The following is a 20,413-nucleotide window of genomic DNA, read 5'->3' as shown; positions in this document are numbered from 1 at the left end:
AGCTGGCTTAGTGCTGCTGGTAGTGCATTTTAAAATTGGTCTGGCCAGAAAAAGCAGCCTGTGAGGTGAGGTCAGGACTAGTAGGTAATTTCTAGTGGACACAGAGCACTGGTTGCAGGAGTCCTTCTGATTGCTGTCACTGAGTGCAGAGCCTGCATCTGACTGACACATCTGGGAAAGCTGCATCTACTCTTTTTTCCTATTTATTTCTCTTCCTGACTGATGGATGAGATTGTAGGGTTTATCCTAACAGTTATTCCCTTGATAAGCTTATTACAACTCCAGTAAACTCATGCAAAAAATATATTGTATAATGGAGGCTTTGCTGTCTGAAACCAGCACAGTCTGAGCTGCCCAAACAAGGAAAGATTTCTGCCAGGCCCCACACAGTCTTCACCTGAGCACATCCCCCAGCTCTCTGCATGGCCTTGGGCAGGTTGTTTCACCTTTCTGCTCCCATTTCTTACCCTATAAGCTGGAGGGAAGTGATGTCTCCCATGAGGGCTGTTGGGAGGATTCAGTGGATAATGAGCCACGCTGTCCACAGGTACTGACAACTGCCAAAGCTGCTCAGTCATGCCCAGCATCCACATGGGATGGGAAGGATGGGAAGTTGCTGAATGTGTAGCAGTTTGCTGCCTGTCCAAACCATAGGCATCCCAAAGCTCACTGGAAGCATTCCCACTTTCTCTTCCAAGTCCAAAGTTGTATGTTTTCTCTGAGATAAAAAAGCCATACTACCATGTTTATTAATGACAGAAAGCCTGGCAAAGGAAGAGTTTCCATTGCATGAAGCTTTCCTCTCACCCTGAGGAGGGACAAGACAAGAGGAGAGGGCAAACATTTCAACAAGTTGCCCAGAGAAGTGTTAGAAGAGAGGCAGATACTGCAGTGATGAATGAAGGACAAGAGACTCAGATGAATGACATTCACCTTTCGTTGCACTCTGCAAGGATACCATCATGTGCCCTTTTTCCAAACCTTTAAAATCTTGGTGACCAGCAGCAATACAAAATCCACCATAAAGGCATTTACAAGCTTTTTATGAACTTGAGTCCTCAGAGGCAGATTTATCTAAACAGCATCTTCATGGTGTCTGAGAACCAGAGATGCGTAGACAAATTTGAGGTAATTTAGAGAAGAGCAACACAAATGATTAAAAGACTGAAGGAACTGATGTGAAAAAAAAAAAAGATTAAAAGATGTGAATATGCATGACTTGGCCTAATGACAGCTAAAGAGGGATAAATGTCTACAAGTGTTTGAAGCCCCAAGGAGGGGGGTTTTCTGGAAGGATGCATGGGAATAACAACAGTAAGAACCACTGGGCTGAATTTGAGACTTGGCAAATTAGTCTAACACTAAGCAAACACAAAGCCCACCTGTAAGCTCTATGTCTGTCAGTGAGGGTAAGGAAAAGTGATGGAGAGAAGGAGAAGAGGATTTATGTCAAAAAAGCTACAAATGCCCATGAGCTATATTTTGGCAGTGACAGAGAGTGGCAGTTTGAAGGCAAGACACTACAGAGGAGAGAGGGCTGGTGACTGAGAGAGCACATGGAAGATCCCTTATTTCTCAGGCACATTTTAGAGAGCCTCCATGCAGAAGAGCAGTTTGCTTCAGGAAAATGGAGAATCTGACAGGTAACAATGACAATTCCAACTCTGCTCTGTGATGACAAGGAGATAATGATAGAAGCTGATAGCCAATACCAGCATGTACAAATTACTTAGTTCATCATAATAAGAAATTAATTGATCAATCAATGTACTCAAGGACATAAAGTTTCAGGAAAGAGTGTTGGAATAAATATGAAAAAGGATGCTTCCAAGGGAGCCTAAGTGAATTAGGCACTAACACTCTGTAACACTTCAATTAGGCTTCTTTGAAAAGCCCACACTATCCTGGTGCTTTGAAATCCATTTGTGGCAAGAGCAGACAAATACAGAAAGATGCCATAATGAAAGTACAAGAAGCTTCAATTTCTGTGAAAGTGAAAAATGCAAGGGATGAGCAGTAACCCCTGTGATTTCCTGGGGATGGGCTGCTCAAAGAGCTCCAATTTGAATGAAGCTTTTGCAGACACTCAGCTCCCATACGAGCTTACAGAGGGAGAAGAAAAGGCAGCAGCACAAATGGAATCAGTCCAGGAACATGCCCTTAGCTATATACTGGAGGAAGAAACTGCCTTAAATAACAAAGAGGATGCAGGTGACATTAGCAGTTCCTGAAATTCCCTCTACTAAACTTTTAAGTTTTTTTAAAGGGATACCCTTGACAGAAAATCTACAGAATTATTTCTCTGAAGTTTTAATTGGTTTGAGGGGCTCCCTTGTCTCTCAGTCTGATCAGTCTCTTCATTTGTGGCTTTTCCAAGCCACATTTTCCTATTTTTTTACAAATCTTTCTTCGCTGTTGCTGAAGCAACGGCCTTACAAAGACCCACATCCACAAGCAGCTCCTCACAAGTGCTCCCTTGCCTTGTGCTGCATGTGGCCCCAGCATTCAGGACCAACCTCCAGAAAAAAAAATCATTTTATATTCCAGTCAGGAAGCATTTTAGAGAATTACGGCACATGGATTCACATGCCAGTGTGTTGTAGGGACAGAGAGGTTTACTTGATTCTGTGAAGCTCCTGAGAAGCTGCAGCTGGTTTGTTGTTGGCAGTGTGCTTTTGAGGGGCATTGTTTGCTGTGTTTGAATAGGTGACTGCCCATAAGCAAAAGAAACACCACGTACCCCTGGTATCATCTGGGGAACTTGGAGGGGTTATTTTATAGACTTTAGTCAGCAAGCTAGAGAATGCATGGTAAGAGTGAGGCTTTTTTTAATCCTGATCAGGCAGATTCCAAATATGATCAATGATTTATCTTCCTGTGCATTTAAAAGCCTCTCATCATATTACTGCTGGAAATACCAACCTGAGAGCTGCTTTGCAAACAGGAGAACGGGACAGCCGCTCTCTGGTGACATTACAGTGTTTAGTCAGCTGTGCTGCCATAAAGATGTCACGTTGAAACCTGATTGCAGGAAGACAGAGGGGCTGCTCTTTCCTTCTTGCTGGGCATGAGATTTATGCACATGGCATCCTGCCACCGAGCCACCAGCTGAACCCAGTGCCTGCAAACCAGATTTTCTGCCGCATGTTTATCTCATGATATTAGGAGGCTGTTGGCTGACATGCTACCAAGCCTTTGGGTTTAATCTGAAGGCAGCATTGCCATTCCAAGAAGTCAATGCGGGTGATTAGTAAGTACTCCAAGCGCAGCAGAAAGCTTAGTTGGGCTTGGATGTGACCTTGGGTGTAGGAATGTGCAGGAGTTTGCTGGAAACACAGTGTGTCTTTGTAATACCCAGGGGTTAAATATATCAAAGTCCCCTCATTACCAGGTAGCAGGGCAGCACTGGGAAAATCTAGCCAAAAAATACTTACTTCTGAGAATGGCAAAGCAGTGCACCAACAGCTTTGGCTTCCCCAAACCAGCCAGTTCCCTGTTGGGCTTGCATTTGGAAACTCAGAGATGGCAATATTTTGAATATCAGGTTGGGTAAACTGTAGGGTAAGCCTGGTTTGGGCTGGAGACGGTGAGAGGGAGGTACCACTCATGTCACCTTTCTAGCATGCCAGCTTGAAAGGCCACTATGCCACATCCCCAGGGCAAGGGCCACTGGGCAGTTTGTTCCCTGGTCACAGCCAGGTGTTTTTACTTAGCATGTCCAGTCCTCATTTGAAGGAATCTAATGCAGTGGGGACTTGGTTCTACTTCTAGATCTGCCTCTGATGGCTTCCTCCATCCAGGAAGGTTCTTGCTCTCACACTGGGATGGTGCAAAACGTGAGGGAGTTTGAACACAGGGTTCCTATGAGACAACATAAATCTCCTTCAATGTGAACCATATCTATTCCTATTTCATAATGTTTTGAAAACTATTGCAATTAGGCATAAAGGGCTGAAACAGCAGTTTATTGGAGCAAAACCCTGTCGTAATGTGGGTAATCAAGCTTCTGTATTTGTATTTCTATCCGAAGCCTGTTTCTCTAGGCAGAAAGTACAAAGGGGCCTTTGTAGGGAGAACAGTAAACTAAAGAGACAGATGAATTATAAGGCATAAGGGAAACATTATTTTGACCTCTTTAAGCATTATTTCAAAAATGTTAAAAATCTTGAGAGCTTTCCAGTGGAGCATTTAAGGAGCAGGAAATATGACCCTGTAGCAGTAGACATACTTCCTTTAAAATCTTAACTGTGTACTGTTGTGGCCCAAGTCTGTGCAGTACAGTGACAGTCCTTTTGGAAAATACTTGTGAGGATTTTACTGGATTAGAGATTTGAGAATAAAAAGATTATTTTTAATGTGATAGTGAAGTGGGTTTTGTAACTGAGACTGTGAAGATGCCAGAACAAAGCCCACTTGCAAGCAAGCATTCATAATACTGATGTAATCAGTAAAGAAGAAATGTCATAAAAAGTTTAGCAAAGTAAATGTTCTCACTCAAACTACCAGTCAGGAATTTAAAAAAAAAAAAAAAATCCCAAGTATTAGAGGCTTTTGTAGTCTCATTTGCTGAAGCACTGGCCTGCCTAATGAGATGGGAGTAACTTGCATGTGAACAGATTATTAGGGAAAGGCTTGAAAGGGTCAGCCTCAAGGTATAGCTGGTCACATTGATCACATATTCCTCAGAGTCAACATTGACCCAGCGGTAGCACTTAGGCTTCCTCATAGCATGATCACAACCTTCTAAACACACCCAGGACAAATGGATGCAAAAATTCCTACCAGAGGGTAGAATTAATTGCCCTCCAATTTGGATTGACATATGGTTGTAGACATCTTTAGTGTGCTGTGGTGTGAAGTATGGTCTGAGGAGCACAATCCATTTCCCAGGAGCTGGTGGCTCACAGTTCTGGCCCAGAAGGGGACATTGATAATCTCTGCTTCCCCTGGTGCTCAGTGTATCCTCTCAGCTTACATTGCCCTGGGGACTGTTAAGTGTGTTGACTAAATCTCTTAATTATAACATGAGTTTACACATGTCTGGCTGACAAGTAAATACTTGGCTTGTATGAACCCATTTAGGTGTCTGAATCTAGAGCTGAATCTCTCCCTGGAAATGTTCAGTTAATTAGGGAAAGATAAGATCTCTTAAGGTTTTTCTCTCCCCATTTCATATGAAACACACTTGTGATTGCAGACTGGTGGAAAGATCCTGCTTTCTGTTCAGCCATTGAAATCAGTGAAAAGTCACTGAAATATGTGCCTTGAAGCAGGACAGATAGTATCTCTTAGAAGTCTCTGCTCTCCTGTGTCCCCAGTGAATGTCCACAAAGACTTTGCTCATTTTGCAGCAGGGCTCTGCTCCTGTAGAATCACCCTGGCCATGCACAGGGTATCTGGCAGCATCACTCAGCAGGGACTTTATGGATGAGATCTTCTGCTGGTGCAAAACCTGAGCAGTTCCCTTTGCCCAACAGGAGCTACAATGAGGTTCATATCACCTAAAAAATCCAGTCCTGATGGTGTTCAAAAACTTTCCTAGCATTTTAAACAATAAATATTTAGATTTTTGCATCATGGTGTCCATTCTCAAGGAACCTGAGGTGTGGTCCTACATGCTTATGAGTTGGTAATTCCTAATTTAGGCCCGGAAAGGGTATTAATATTCTCTCCTTCACCCTGGCATGTGATGCAGGCTGTAGAGTAGTCATAAGTGATTCTCAGCAAAGACCTAAGAAATATTCTACTTGTCCAGCCAGACCCTGCAGCCAAGCAGGGAGGAGAAAACATTCCCAGGTTACAGGCACAGGGATACGAGGTGGATGAATTTGGCATTGTGTCCTGTGCATGTATTCTGCTGCTTTAGTGATAACTGGTAACGTCAGGGTGTGCAGTGGATGTTTCATAGCTGTATAAGGCACAACGGAAAGACAAGAGAGAATGGAGAGCAAATAACAGATGGTAAGGAGGTTGAAATGCTTTATGGTGCTTATTCCAGTCTTAAATGAAAAGGATAATAGTAACAGGATATTTAGTACAATCATAGCTAACAGAGCTGGGAAGTCTTCATAAGGGAGAATCCAAAAGAAAAAGGCTGCTGATTGCCTAAATCACTTGAATATTCTTAAATCAGTGAGGCTAAATGAAATTCACCCTTGACTATAGTGCTTAAAAGAACTGGTGCGAAAAGAGGTTGCTTTATAAAAGCTTCTCCTGTCTTGTGAAGATGCTGCCATGGTTCGTACTCCTTAAATCCCTTGGTGAAAAACACTGCAATTCTATGTACCCTTCATGCTCTCAGCACCAAGCCCGAGTCATGGCTGTGTGTGGTCGTGCACACACAGACACACACACACAGAGCCAGCTTTCTGTAGCTGTTTGAGCAAAGGGAAGAATAAGAGTGAAAAGTGACATTGGTTTTGATATGTGACATCAGCTTTCTAGCTGATGAAAGGGAGCAGCATGTTCTAATTATTATTCCCCTTCAAAATAAGCCACGAGCTCAGACAAAAGAGGAGAGAAAGGAGGGGGGGGGAATCCAGGAGAGAAACAGAATCACATTTTCTCACTTATCTAATTAAAGCGAGGTGGGCGAGTGAGAGGGAGAGCTCGCTGTGCTCAGGGAGCAGTGCTGCCCCATTTATTCAGGGAAAGGTGGGAAATGGAGGCCGTAACTCCACTGGGCCCACGGGAATTGTCCCATCCCTGACAGATAGGAGCTGTTCTCCCAATGTTAATTGGCAGCCAGCTTTTGGACATGGTGGTAAGTGGAACAGCACGTCCCCACGTAGTGGCACACCCGTCTGTGCTGGTGTTTGGCACTGCTTTGTGTTGTGGCTGCTTCCAGTGCAGACCAGCCTCGGGACTGTCAGGGACAGCTCCAGCATGTCCCACCACACCAAGGGATTTAAGGCTGCTGTGTACACTCCATACATTTTACAGCTTTATTTAAACTGCCTTTAGCAACTTGTGCTGCTTTCTGAGCAGCCTGTAGTGGGAATTAGCCTCCCCCGTGGGATTGTCTCACCCACTGGCAGTGCACCCTCTCTCCACATTATTCCCCTGTCCCAGTGCCACGTTTCGTTTTGGCTCCCGTGTAAGGTTAAACGCCTCCAACCTTCTTAAAAAAAGCACTTCCTGAAGTCAGAGATTTGCCACCCACTGCCATATGTCCACTGCTTCCTCTCTTACAAGGTAATGACATTAAGATATCTGCAGCCAAGTGCCTGACATTTGTGGCTCTGGGGAAGGAGCAGGCGTTGTACCTCCTAGAAAGCACCTCAGAAATGGATTTCAGCAAGGGAGGAGTGTCTTCTTTTATGTTTTGAGGTTGATTAAGTGATCTCAAGCCCCACTTGGCTCTGTGCCACACTAGAGGTAGTAGCAAGGAGTCAGGAACAAACTGCTCACAGGGGTTGTTTTTTTTTTTCCCAGCAGAGAAGCACTGTCACTTTTCCATCCCTTTTGGATCGCCAAACAACTTTTTTATCCCCACACAATTGCAACTGTCCAGGCTTCAAGTCTTTAAGCTGTACCTAAAATTGGCAGCTCTAGTGTTGAGGAGAGCTGATAAGTTGGGGACTGGGAGTCAGCCTGACACCCTTCATCTCCTCAGGGCCACAGGTCTGCAGGCACATGTGGGGCTCATCTGTTGCAACCCCACAAGTTGTTGCATTTTTGCTTTGGCAGAACTTTCGCCATGGTGATGTGGCTCTCCAGTAGGAGAGCAGTGTGAATTTGGAGGAGACATCCTTTGTTTTCCTTCTAAATTTAAGCCTGCTTCTTCAATTTGGGTGGGGATAGGGGAAGCCCTGGACACACTCGCAGGTGTCACTGCATCCTCCAGTTGCTTGGCCAGCCCAGTACCCAGTTCAGGCCATATCCCTGCCCTCCCTTCTCACTATGCCCCTGCTTCATTCCCATCCCTGTTCCTGCTCCTGTTCCTGCTGTGACTTGGCTCTCACACGCTGCAGGGACAGGCATGCTGCTGAAAAAGAAAGTAAGAGCCAAGTGGCTTCTGGAAGACCAGAGGCATCTGCAGGCCAGCAGATGCTGCTGGCGCCCAGAGTTTCTTGGGACCAGCACGGACCTCAGGAATATTTATTTGCATCCTGGCCTCAGTCCCAGTTGGGATCTTTGGATGCTGCCATTGTATGAATATTTATTGTAACAGATGATTATCTTTTCTTGCTGCTCACCCTTAGTTTGCATCCTGTTTTCCCATTGCTCTGCTTTTCACTGTATTCTCATGCAGTGTTGTAATATACACAACTATATATAAAAAGAATAATCTGGGGATGGACTCCTGCCTTTTTGATTGCAGTTTCTCTCTTGGGGTTTTGTTCTCCTTTAAGCCATGTTTGGTGACAGACAGCTTCATTTGCTCAGATGTCCTTTACCCTCTGAGGTTTAATGTGTTTGTTTAGGACATGAATCTTACTGTCAGTATTTCTATAGCACCCTCTGGAGTCAGACTTCCCTAAAAGCTAGAGCTACATAATTCGTTTCACCAACAAACTCTACTAATTGAAAGATTTTTAGCAATTGGTTGACATCATTCAGGCTCTACCACAGTTGTTGAAATCTACCCTATTAACAGACTTCTGTTTCACATTTATAGTGCCAGAAAATACTTATTTGGGGGTTGTATTACAGTGCAACAACCACACTCACTTTTCAAGGTCAATTCAGATAACTCAAATGCTCACTCCCTGTCTCCACTGCATAAGGTGTTCCATTCAGCCTGAGTTCAGAATGAGCTTTTATTTCCAAAAATTCATCCATACAGTGCTGTATAACAGGAGTTGCCACCTTTTCAAGATTATTTTTAGTTTCTGGGACCAAACCCAGCCTGGGCCAGTGAGCTCTGAAGGCTGTATTGTCTCTATCACACTCATTCACTAGGCAGAGCTTGTGTGCAGCATCCATGACAAGTGTGTTTCCAGGCTGGATGACAGGGGGTGGTTTACAGGCAAGGAAGTGGAGATGCCAAGAGGCTGAACTCTGACACGAAGGCTGCATGTGTTATTATTCCCCCCCCTCACAGTATGCTGCAGAGCTGCTGGCGGTGGTGCGGCTCCCCTTCATCCATCCCAGCTATCTGCTGAATGTTGTTGACAATGAGGAGTTGATAAAGTCTTCGGAGGCTTGCCGGGATCTGGTGAACGAAGCCAAGCGTTACCACATGCTGCCCCACGCCCGCCAGGAGATGCAGACACCGAGGACCCGGCCCAGGCTCTCTGCAGGTAAAGCAAAACATCCTTCAACAACACCAGCCCCTGGTTCCACATTTCCCAGACATGTCCTCGGACAGGGCACAGACTTTGGCTCCTTCCCGGAACCTGCTGATATTCTGATCTCAATTTTCCATTGTTACTTTCCTTCGGAATTTGGGAGCCTCTCCCAATGGGTGAACATGGGTGTTCAGATATATGCTTCTGAATTGGGATTTTAAAGGAGCCTAAATTTGAGGAATTATTGTCCTTGACAGAGACTGTAACGTTCCTCTGTTGTCCTGAAAATAAGCCCATTGCTCTCTTTGCTTCAGTTTCTCTAGTTGCAGAAATAGGTGAATAATTTAATATTTTTTTTGCCATGGAGCCTCTTGTGGGGAGCATCTGTCTAATATGCATCAAACACCTTCACTTTCACAGCCCTTTGTAAGTATAATATTTTTATATGATGAGGCTGGTGTAAATGCGGTATTTTTACACTGATGAGTACTAGATCAGACTGTTAATGCCTCCAGAACAAATGGATCACACATAACCTAATCCCTTTTAAAAACACAGCAGCTGTGAAAAACTGAGCCCTCTTAAAAAGTTTCACACCCATTTTTCCTTTCTGGAAAAATGCATGGAAAAACACTAAGTGCCCACCTTGCCAGCTGAGCCCATATCATGGTGATGTGAGAAATGTCCTAAATATTCGCTGAACAGAGAATGCAGATACCAGATAGGAAAACTGCATCCAAGAAGGAGTCTGATGAAGCAGGTGAATTGTTTTAACATGCTGCCTTGTACTTCTGCCTCCCATAAGTACAACAGAAAGCCAGACAAAACTTTCTGTCACTGCCACTGATGCTAATGTGGCACGGAGATGGCATATCAAACCACGGCATTTGCAGCTTCGGGAGACTGCCTCATCAAGGCACCTTTCAGAAGGACGAAGTGTAGAGGACTTTCAATAACAATCTACCCTAAAAAGTCTTTCATTGAAGACGACTAATGGTGTGATGTTTGAAGGGATTTTTGAAAAGTGCTTATTTTATGTATATAAAATTGTAGGTGTAATGTGATCCATTTCCAGAAGCCTGTTGATGAGGGAAAAGTGATTCTCTCAGGGTAAAGGAGGGTGATTATAGTTTTTTAGGTCAGAGTCTAATTATATAGAATCATGTTATTTTGCATATCAACAGCATTCATGGAGGCACAAAGGATCTCTAAACACCCTTTGTGGACTCGCTGCTGCATGTCACATGCCCTCTCGAGGTCATTGATTATAATCAAGTTATGTCTTGCACAGGTGATTAGATTTTCTGGTACGGCGCAAAAATAATGATCTCTTGTTACTGAGAAATATTTATTTTAAACCGTACAGCACTTCATCTTAATAACTTTTAAGAGAGTAACCTTGCTTGAATGACACAAATATATTTTTTGAAAATGCTAATGAAGAATGACGATAATCCATTACTCTGCAGACGCATTTCTCTCCGCTGCTGCTCCTAATCCCTCTCGCTGCCAGTCTCGCTCCTGCCCCGCACCTGTGCACACTTGTCTGTGGGCTGGGAACTGTAACACATCTCAGCAATGGCTCCAGTCAGGAAACAGCTCCTGAAACAGTGATGCCTTCCAGCTTGTAGCCTCCTGGTCCTTCTTCTGAGCCTGTCTCTCCTGGAAGCACAGTGCACAGGGGCTTCCAATTGCTGCAAAAGGGTTTTTAACACTTCAGCTAAACGCCAAGTCCAAGCCAACCCCTGCACCTGACTCTTGGATGGAGGCAGGAAACATCCCAGGGTTATACTGTGACCCATCTCTGTGGGAATGAGTCTGGAGAGGAGTTTGGAGTAGCACGGAGATCAGATATAACTCAGCTCTGGCTGTGAGGTGGGAATAAAACCTCAGAGATGTGGACTTGAAAGTTTTGCATGAACAGACAGTTTGGCTTGCTGCACACCTTGCATGTTACGGGCTTGGGGGAGCTGTTCAAGCACAGATAAAGCTCAGTAAATATTAAGGTAGGGGCCATCTTTGTCATGTTTCCTAGCACCTGGTGGACCAAAACCATGATCCACGACTTGAGCACATGTTGTCTGGATCTGGAAAATCAGCTTTTCCTGGGAAAAGCAAAAAAAAAATAAATTTTAAAAACCCCAACAAACAAAAAATAATCCACCAGAAAATTATATGTTAATAGAGTGCATGCAGAAGGACTATCAGAGTGAGGATCTATAAAACCATGGCTTCACTTTCTCCAGACATTAGCTTTTAATGTGAGAAGACTTTATTTAGGTTAAAGTCCAAACAGGCTTTTGGTGAATAATGACCATGCTCCAAAGCTATCACAATCCTTGACAAAATGCCCATTTTCTTCAATGGAAGAGAATTTGCTACCTGCAAGTCTCACTCACAGACTGTTGAAATGAATGGACATCTTTACATGAATCTGCCTTTTTATTTCTTTCCCCCCAAGTTTTGCCCAGATGGCATTCTCCCTCCCTAGTTCTCCCAAGAGTGTTCATAGTGTCATTCCTCACCCACTGCTCCCCCTACACACACATTCCTGTTTTTTCTCACCCTTCGTGGTTTGATTGCAGACTCTAAAACAGATTTATATATGATACATTAAAATTTCCCTGACTGATGAGTATTTTTGGATGGGTTCCTGCCTGGTTGAGAGATGCCACTTTTTTATAATACTATTATTCTTACTTGAATCCTAGGAGTAGCCGAGGTAATAGTCTTAGTTGGGGGTCGCCAGATGATTGGCATGAACCAACGTGCTTTAACAGCAGTCACCTGCTTAAATCCTCAAAACAACAAGTGGTACCCATTGGCCAGCCTGCCCTTCTATGACCGAGAGTTTTTCAGCGTGGTCAGCGCTGGAGACAACATCTATCTCTCAGGTAAGCAGCAATTTCCATAGAAACAGAACCACACAAGGGTTTGGATTCAAAAAGACCTTTAAAGGTCACCTAATCCAACCCCCCCTGCCATGGGCAGGGGCACCTTCCCATATCCCAGGTTGCTCCAAGCCCCATCCAATTTGGTCTTGAGCAGGGATGGGACAGCCACAGCTTCTCTGGGCAACCTGTGCCAGGGCCTCACCACCCTTGATGTAAGAAATTTCTTTCTTATGTCCAATCTAAATCTCCCTTCTTTCAGTTTAAAACTCTTACATCTGGTCCTGTCACTACAGGCCATGATAAAAAGCCTCTTTCCATCTTTCTTATAAGCCCCCTTTAAGTTTTGAAAGGTCACCATAAGGTCTCCCCAGACCTTTCTCTTTTCCAGGATGAGCAACCCCAGCCTGTCAGCATAGGAGAGGTGCTCAAGCCCTCTGACTATTTTCACACCCCCTCCTTGGACTCAATTTAACAGGTCCATGTCCTTTTTGTGCTGGGGACCCCAGAGCTGAACACTGTACTCAGGGTGGGGTCTCACGAGAGCAGAGTAGATGGGGAGAATCACCTCCTTGACCAGCTGGTGAAGCTGCTTTTGATGCAGCCCAGGATACGCTGACAATCTCTGGGCTGTAAGTGCATTTTGCTAGGTCATTTCCTATTTTTTGTCCACCAGTATTCCCCAGTCCTTCTCTAGAGGGCTGTTCTCAATCCATTCACCCCCCAGATTTTCTGGGCTGGGAGAAAAGTTATAATACAGGCAGCCCAGACAAAGCAGGACCTGCCAGAGTTTTACCCAGCTGCTCCTGGGGAGAAAAAAAAATAAATAAAACAGGTGGGAAGAATGTTGGGAGAGAAGGATTTCCCTGCTTTTATCATTCTCCATGTCTCTGCAGTGTTAACATACTCTCAGAGCAGTCAACAACAATATTTTGCAGTTGCAACGTGAAGAAAATAGGTCTGACAACCATCAAGCATGCAAAGAGGTTTCACTGCCATAGAAACACAATTTAAAATACTCTCTGTAGTTGAATCTAAATGGTAGGTTATGGAATTTGAGACAGACAGACTGAACTGCTGAATATGTGACCTACACTTAAAGTATTTGCTTACAGGAGCATTCATGTTTTGTACTTGTTGAAACCTGTCTTCTGACAGTAGTCACTAGCCCTATAATCTTCTTAGTTTTGGTGAAACTGAGACCACGCTCCTTAAAAGGCTTTAACTCCCAAAGTATCTGACAACACCATGCCCTGAGCATCACAGTATCTGGATTTTTACAGTCTGTTGGTACCTCTGCTTGGTTAGAGGGAGGAAAACAATTCCCACCAGACAATGCAAGAAAGCTCTGATGGCAGCTGAGTGGGGGCTGGATGATTAAAAGAGGAGGCTGGGCAGGGAGGTGCGGATGTGTGATCCGAGGATGTCGCTGGGAGCACAGATGCACCTGGCATCTGTACCAGTAAGGGGTTACAGCTGTTGCCTTTCCCTTGCCGAGCTCTCTCAGTGCATTTTCTGCAGTAAATTGCTGCCTGTGGTGTTAAATTCCATTAATACTGCATAGAGACCCTAAGAATTGATTGGAAATTATTTCTTGATGTTTTTTTCCCCATGCTTGTTTGCCCATGCTTGAGAGCAGCTGGAGCAAAAGTCTTCTGGGGAGGCTTTTGTCAGATGTTGGCTTTTAGTTATTCTTAGCTGAGGTGCTTTCCAATATCTACAGCCATTTTAGGCTGTGCCATACCTAGTAACAAAAGCTTAGAATCCTAATTTCAAAGCCCATTTCAGCCCTTTCCCTTGAATCTGGGTGAGGGACCGGATGGTATTTGGTGGCTGCAATAAGGAGAGCTGGAAATGCAGCTAAGAGTCAGTTGATATTTTGCTTTGCTCAAACGTAGAAGACACAAGAAAAAAGAGAAGGGGAACCAGCTGAAGTGAGAATGGCCTGCTGCAAGCTCTAAGTACCTTGCACTGCATAGCATAGGTTTGGAGAGCAAAATATCAAGGAGGAAGTCTGGTTTTCTCATTAAACCATGAAACTGTGTCTAGTTCGTTTTCCTGGCTTGACCACTGACTCCTAGTGTGGTCCCAAATAAATCATTTCACCTCTTTGTGCTTCAAAACAGGATAGTAAGACACCCACTAAGTGGCTACTTTGGAAGCTTCAAGCAGAAGTTAAAAAGTGACCCATATAAATATTTCACAAGATCATCTTGCACTGTTTTACAGGAGTGGTACAGCTGGTTCTGTCTTTTATCTGCAAATGAAAATAAATAAGAAATTTGCCCCTGAAAATGAGAAATTAAGCCTACAGTCCAAGCACTGACTTTATTGTGCCCATATATGGGCTGCTTCAATCCATCACTGTATTAAGCATTTTAGGTTTCAGGCTGGCCTGTGTCTCGCAAGCCAAGATACACTCAGCCTCCTGACACCTTCTTGCAAGTGTTGCAGTAATTTAATAGACTGGAAGTTATTTATGAACACTGAGAAGGGTCTATCCCCTTATGTATGTGTCCCTCGTAGTCTGACATCTTGATTTCTTTATGTCATCTTATTAAAAAAAAACCTCAGCCTTTGGGGCACATGAATAAATGACACAGATATGCATCATCGGAACAGATGCTCGGTATTGAGGGTGATTTATTTTAATTAGTCAAATGTCATTTGAAGAGTTTTTACTCTGTAACTGGCTTTGATTGCTGTGTGCAGAGCTGCTGCCGTTGCAGGATCTCACGTAACTCTCCCCTTTTCTGTCCCCCGTGGGCGCCAGGCGGAATGGAGTCGGGTGTCACGCTGGCTGATGTCTGGTGTTACATGTCCCTGCTCGACAACTGGAACCTCGTGTCCCGCATGACAGTCCCGAGGTGTCGGCATAACAGTCTGGTGTACGATGGGAAAATTTACACCATCGGAGGGGTCGGTGTGGCAGGCAACGTGGACCATGTGGAAAGGTAAAAAAACCCAAAACCCACAACCCAAAATCCCCAACAAAAAACCAAACCATGTGTTGTTTGCTGGAGCTTTTCCTTCATGCTATGCTAAAGAACCGTTTGCTTTTTAAAGGACACATCAAATGGACTGTATGTGTTAATAAGCTTTTATAACAGCTAAGAAAGTAGGAAAGTGGGCAGGATTAGATTTCATTTAAAAGCTTCAGTGGAAAGCATTGTTTCAAAACCAAAGAGGAAAGTTGCCAGCTTCTCGCTTTGCTCAGGGGAGGGAGGAGAGGAATTAAGCTTCTTTGGACATTTTTCCAGGTTATACAACGAACTAATAAACTCCCTTTGAATTTAGTATTGATGAAAGTCTTCACTGACCACAATAGTACTTTTTTTTAAAATCCAAAAAAGCAACAGCAAAGGAAGTTTCTTGTATGTGTTTTCTGGTGTAGCACCTCAGCCTTGACCTGGCTGGAAGATCCTCCCTTTGGTGGTCTTGGCCTGGAGCTGGGACCTGCCAAGTTCAGAGTAAAACAACCAATAATAAATGGAAACAGTTTTGAATTCCTGGCAGAACAAAGATGGGAGAGAATGGAAATTTCTCTTTTCAAGTAGACTCCAGATGTAATTTTTTTCATATGGAACTTCAAAAAACAGGAAGGAGCAAAAGTGCAACAAAAATATTTCACCAAGTAAAATGCCAAAACCAACTGATTTCTTGTCACCCGTGGCATTCAATAAAGCCATAGATTTTATATTTATATCAATGTTTTCACTGAAAAATAAAATTCATTTTGAAATGTGGTTTATAAGAATATTCTATTCCAAATATATCAATACAGCCTAAGCCTTCCCTAAACACTTAATTGGGAAACATATTTGGGAAATGTTTTTCCTAAGTAAATATGGCAACCAAAAATATTTTTGTCAGTTTTAAGTGCTGAATTTGAATACTTCTTCAGTAACATTTTGAAGCAGGCATTTTCCAGTAAAAGTTGCCTTAACAGGCAAGACAAATAGGAATAGGTCATTAGGAAGGATTTCTGGGAAAGGAAAAAACAACACATTTTTCAAAAGGTTGGGCACTGTGTTGGTGATGATGCTCTCAGCCATCAGGGAAATGCAGACAGCAAGGAATGAATGATAAGTCATAACAGTGAAAGCAACATGTGAACACTGCTCCCCTCCTTCACCCAGAACTTAAGGTGAGCCCTGCCCACAGGACTTGCTTTGAAACAAATCTCATCCTTTTCGGCAGATTTGTTTCTGGTATCTGGAGGTACTCATCCCATAATTTTAAGTCACTAAATTTTTAACTAGCAGAACTATTTTTGTGAGCACAGGAAGAAGAGAGCCCAGGAAAGATGCTATTTTATTTCACCTCTTGATAAAGATGAACAGCAAAAGAATACTATTCAGGAGTCTTGGTAGTTGTCATTAATTAAATTATCTGTTTTCAGTTTTCCTTGGGCCTGATTTCTGTCTCTGTTCTGATTTTCATGGTTTATTAAAGCATCCAAAATGTTGGTCAGCTGAATGAACCCTAAATCAAGCAGAGTCCCCCCTGCTTCTTCCCTCTCATGTCAGTCACCCCAGCCCTCACCACAGATGACATTGCAGCCTGCAAAGTCACACTCAGGCCCTTGGTGGCCCCAGCTTGGCTCAGTGAGAGCAGCAGTGCTGGTTTTCCATTGTACCAAGCCCACCAGGAGACCTGGATGTGGGAAAGGAGCAGATTTGCTCCCTATCATTCCAGTGCACACTGTCTCAGCCACAATGAGGATGTCTTGTCATGGGGATTTGCTAAACCCGTGGTTATAATTAATCTGCTGTTGTCTATAGAGTGGCGTGTGAGACAGAGCTGTGGAAAAAGTGCAACATGGCCTCCTTTGGGCTATGCTGGGAAATAAGAGAAGTTTGGGGATGTTTCCTTTTTTATTCTTCATATTAAAATGACAGTAGGGGGTGACAGAAGTGAAGCACAGCATGGCTGAAGCTGTGTTTTGTAAAGGATGTTTCAGGGTCCGCTGTCAGAAATGAAGGTGAGGGAAGGCTGCCTCTCCTAGCAGTGCTGAACAAAGTCAGGCCTTTTCACACAAAAGCACTTCCCATTTGGACAAGGCAAGGTTCAGAAATTTAAATCGCTGTACCTATTTTTGCAAGCAGTGAGGATTTCTGAATTTGGATTGCAGCTTTGGGAAAAAAACACACTAAAATACAAACTAAAATTACTTTAATTGCTGAGCTGGCTGCTGTGTTACAAGCAGTGAATGCCCACTTTTTGCCTCAGCTTTTCTTCCTTCCCCTCCTCAGAGGGGAAGAAACCAGAGCTACAAGAAACCAACTTTCTCCCACCATATTTCTGTGTGGATTGCACATTCATCTTTCAAATACTGTGTTGATTTGGATGGGACAGTGTGATACAATCTCTCGGTAAGGGGTAAACCTCTCCGTCATTCCAGCTGGAAGCACTAAATTAAAATAACGTGGCATGGTCACATGTTTCATGTCAAGTGATGCCAAAAATTACATTTACCTCTAAAGTTATCACTCCTCTCTTCAGTGTGGAATTGCAGACACACATTCCTGGGTTTGGGGCAGTTTTCCACCAGGAGGCCTCTGGGATTATAGCCCTGCTATCTGCCCAGATGGAGGTGCAGGGGCGTATCCAGGCCTGACCTACCATGCAGTCCTGGGCTGTGCCACCAGTGTGAAGGGCAAGGCACTGAAGATCCTCCCTGCTGGACCACCTACCACCTCCCCTGGTGCACATGCAGCTTATCTTTCCCAACCACATTTTGCTTTCTGCTTGCTCAGTCAGCCCAAGCGTGACCATGCCCGGCTTTGGCCAGGCTCTGACGTGTGTCTGCTGGCATGGTGAAGGGCATGTCTCCACTCCACAGTGACTTACCCTGACCCCACCAGTGAGCAGACCCAGAGGATGATGTCTACAGGGTGTCTCACCATAGTGGGTCTTTGAAGACAGAGAACATAGCATTTTCTCCCAGCTTCTTTCTTGTTCTCCACCTGTTTTTCGTGGAATTCTTTTAATATTTGAACCTAAATGGTTAAAACCTTACAAATATGTTTTTTACAGTATCTTACTTTTTAAAAGCAAATGTCAGGCCACCTTAGTTATACACGATACCACATGCCTGCACTTAATACATTTGCTGCACCATTATAAAACATTAAAGCAAGTAGGGACCACTGGACTCGCAGTGATTTATGGCATCAGCTCCTGTGTCCCTGTGTCCATGCTTTTGGATGTGTCATTGATGCTGAAGGGTGCAGCTTCACCCAGAAATTCTGGTGCCACTTCAAACAGCGGGTGTTTTCCCATCAAATTCAACAGGGCTGAGATTCTTTACCCTTTATCTGCCATTTGTCTGAAAGGAGGCAGCAAAAATTCCGTCTCGATGGATAATATGGGACTATCAATCACAAACAGATGAATAGGAGTCATTCGTTACTCATCTTAAAATAATATGCATGTGCCAGAGGGGCTGAGTTATAAGTCCATTTTTGTGGCTGTGCATGGGTATATGTTCAGGGAAAGTTATGTTTTTGCAATGAGTGTTTAGGGAAATAACAGCATGGCTGCAGTTCTCCATCAAGCCCCTCTGGCAAGGTCCTGTGTGACAGGAAGCAAGTCATTAGGTGTTAGGCGAGAAGGTATTACATTTTCTGTCTTCTTCTGAGATATGAGTTGAGTTGGGAGCTGGTGAAATGAAGTGGATCCACGAACTAGGTCTTTAGATAATGGATGGGCCCTGTAATGTATGCAGTTTGAGAGCCGAGAAGGCTGCGTATGCTGACAAGACAATGTATGTGACTGGAGGTGTGGAAATGTGGGTGCTTTGTGGTTATTATATGTTTGAAGGACAGAAGAAGATGAATCCCCTTGACCTGACAGCACTTTTGCAATAAGGTTGTCTAAAATTGGGAGATTACTTATGTTGGCAGTGCATACGTTGAAGACAGTCTAAAAAAATCTGTGCAAAGAATAAGCTTTATACATTTTAGAAACTGCTTCAGAACCTACTGTTTTACTGAGATATGATCATGTAGGAATTAGGGGTTCTCCCCCAAGGAAGGTGGACATTTCTTCACAGGAACAGGCTGTGCAGGGGAGCATTGGAGTCACCATCCCTGTAGGTATTTAGCAGTCATGTAGATGTGGCTCTGGGGGACATGGTTTCGTGGTGGGCCATGCAGTGCTGGGTTAGTGGTTGGACTCAATGATTTTAGAAGATCTTATCTAGATGAAAGAAAATTAAATATATTGCCTTGTCTTAGGATAGTTTCTTAAGCCTGTCAGAAGAAGAGAAAAAAGGCAAAAAATAGTAATCCATTATTGTGATTTTAAATATATGAATCATCTGAAGAGCAGTTCAATATGACACTCTACTGCTTTAGTTTAAATAGAAGCTTTCCTGCAAATATTACTAAATAATGCTTAAATAACTGAAGGATTTCTTGCAGACTGACAGAAATGGTCAATGTGTAAGTGGCTGACCATGATGTAAGGATCTTATAATGTGAATAAATGAAGATACACATATGGCTGTTTAACCTAGAAGAAGAGAAATTAAGAGACTGAGGAGAAAAAAAAAATACTGAGGAGGAAAAAAAAGTATGTTTTCAGGTACTGAAGAGATCAAAAGTCAAGAAGGCAGTGAAGCGAGTGGCACAGCTTGAAATGAAGGGTTTTCTGCTGTTAATACTGAGGTGGTAGGGAAAGAGCAAGGAAGGAGGAGGTGAATGAAATGAATGAAGGACAGGGAAGATCAGTCCCACAGATTAAATCCTAAGAAGAAGAGTTGTGGAAACCAGCAAGGTTTTATTTCTGCATGTGCTCTCTTCAAGCCTGAGCTGTATTTTCTGCTGGGTTCAGATAATTTGTTTTATCATGGGAATATAAATTATACATATGCATACATATATACATTACATATACAGATAATGTGCATATACACATATATAGGAGATCTAAAAACATATAAGGTATGTGTGAATAATACATAAATCAGCAGGTAGTGAGTGCACAAGGGTCAGATGAGATCCCTGTGCTCAGTGCAAGTGACACATGAGTGACAGGTGGGGACACGTGTCCTGCAGGGCTGGGGACCAGCAGGTTGCTGGGGCAGAGGAAGGAGCGTGAGGGCAAGTGTGTAAAAGCACACGAGTGTGCAAGGACTGCAGACCTGGAGCCAGCCATGTGAAAGGAGATGTCTTTGAAGATTCAAGTTCAGCAAATTGGACGAGCTCAGTAGGCCCATGGCCAAGGACAAGCATGGACACACCAGGAGGGAGCGGTGGAGGAAGGGGAAGAAAAACGTTTGCT

At 43.7% G+C, this 20,413-nt stretch overlaps 1 protein-coding gene across 5 annotated transcripts in view; it reads left to right on the top strand.

Moving 5' to 3' along the window:
- The window catches only part of KLHL29 (kelch like family member 29), a 387,198-nt gene that overhangs the window by 341,414 nt on the left and 25,371 nt on the right, over positions 1-20,413 (top strand). For all 5 annotated transcript variants that reach the window (XM_064411797.1, XM_064411794.1, XM_064411793.1 and 2 more), the window contains 3 exons: positions 9,047-9,245; positions 11,945-12,127; positions 14,898-15,078. In XM_064411797.1, the coding sequence (XP_064267867.1) occupies positions 9,047-9,245; positions 11,945-12,127; positions 14,898-15,078 (563 nt within the window). The remainder of the gene's footprint in view (positions 1-9,046; positions 9,246-11,944; positions 12,128-14,897; positions 15,079-20,413) is intronic.

Source organism: Passer domesticus, chromosome 3 (genome assembly GCF_036417665.1).
Source record: "Passer domesticus isolate bPasDom1 chromosome 3, bPasDom1.hap1, whole genome shotgun sequence".
In the NCBI taxonomy this organism is placed as follows: Eukaryota; Metazoa; Chordata; class Aves; order Passeriformes; family Passeridae; genus Passer; species Passer domesticus.
The sequence above is the reverse complement of the archived record's forward strand: the minus strand, read 5'-3'. Positions and strand labels throughout refer to the sequence as shown.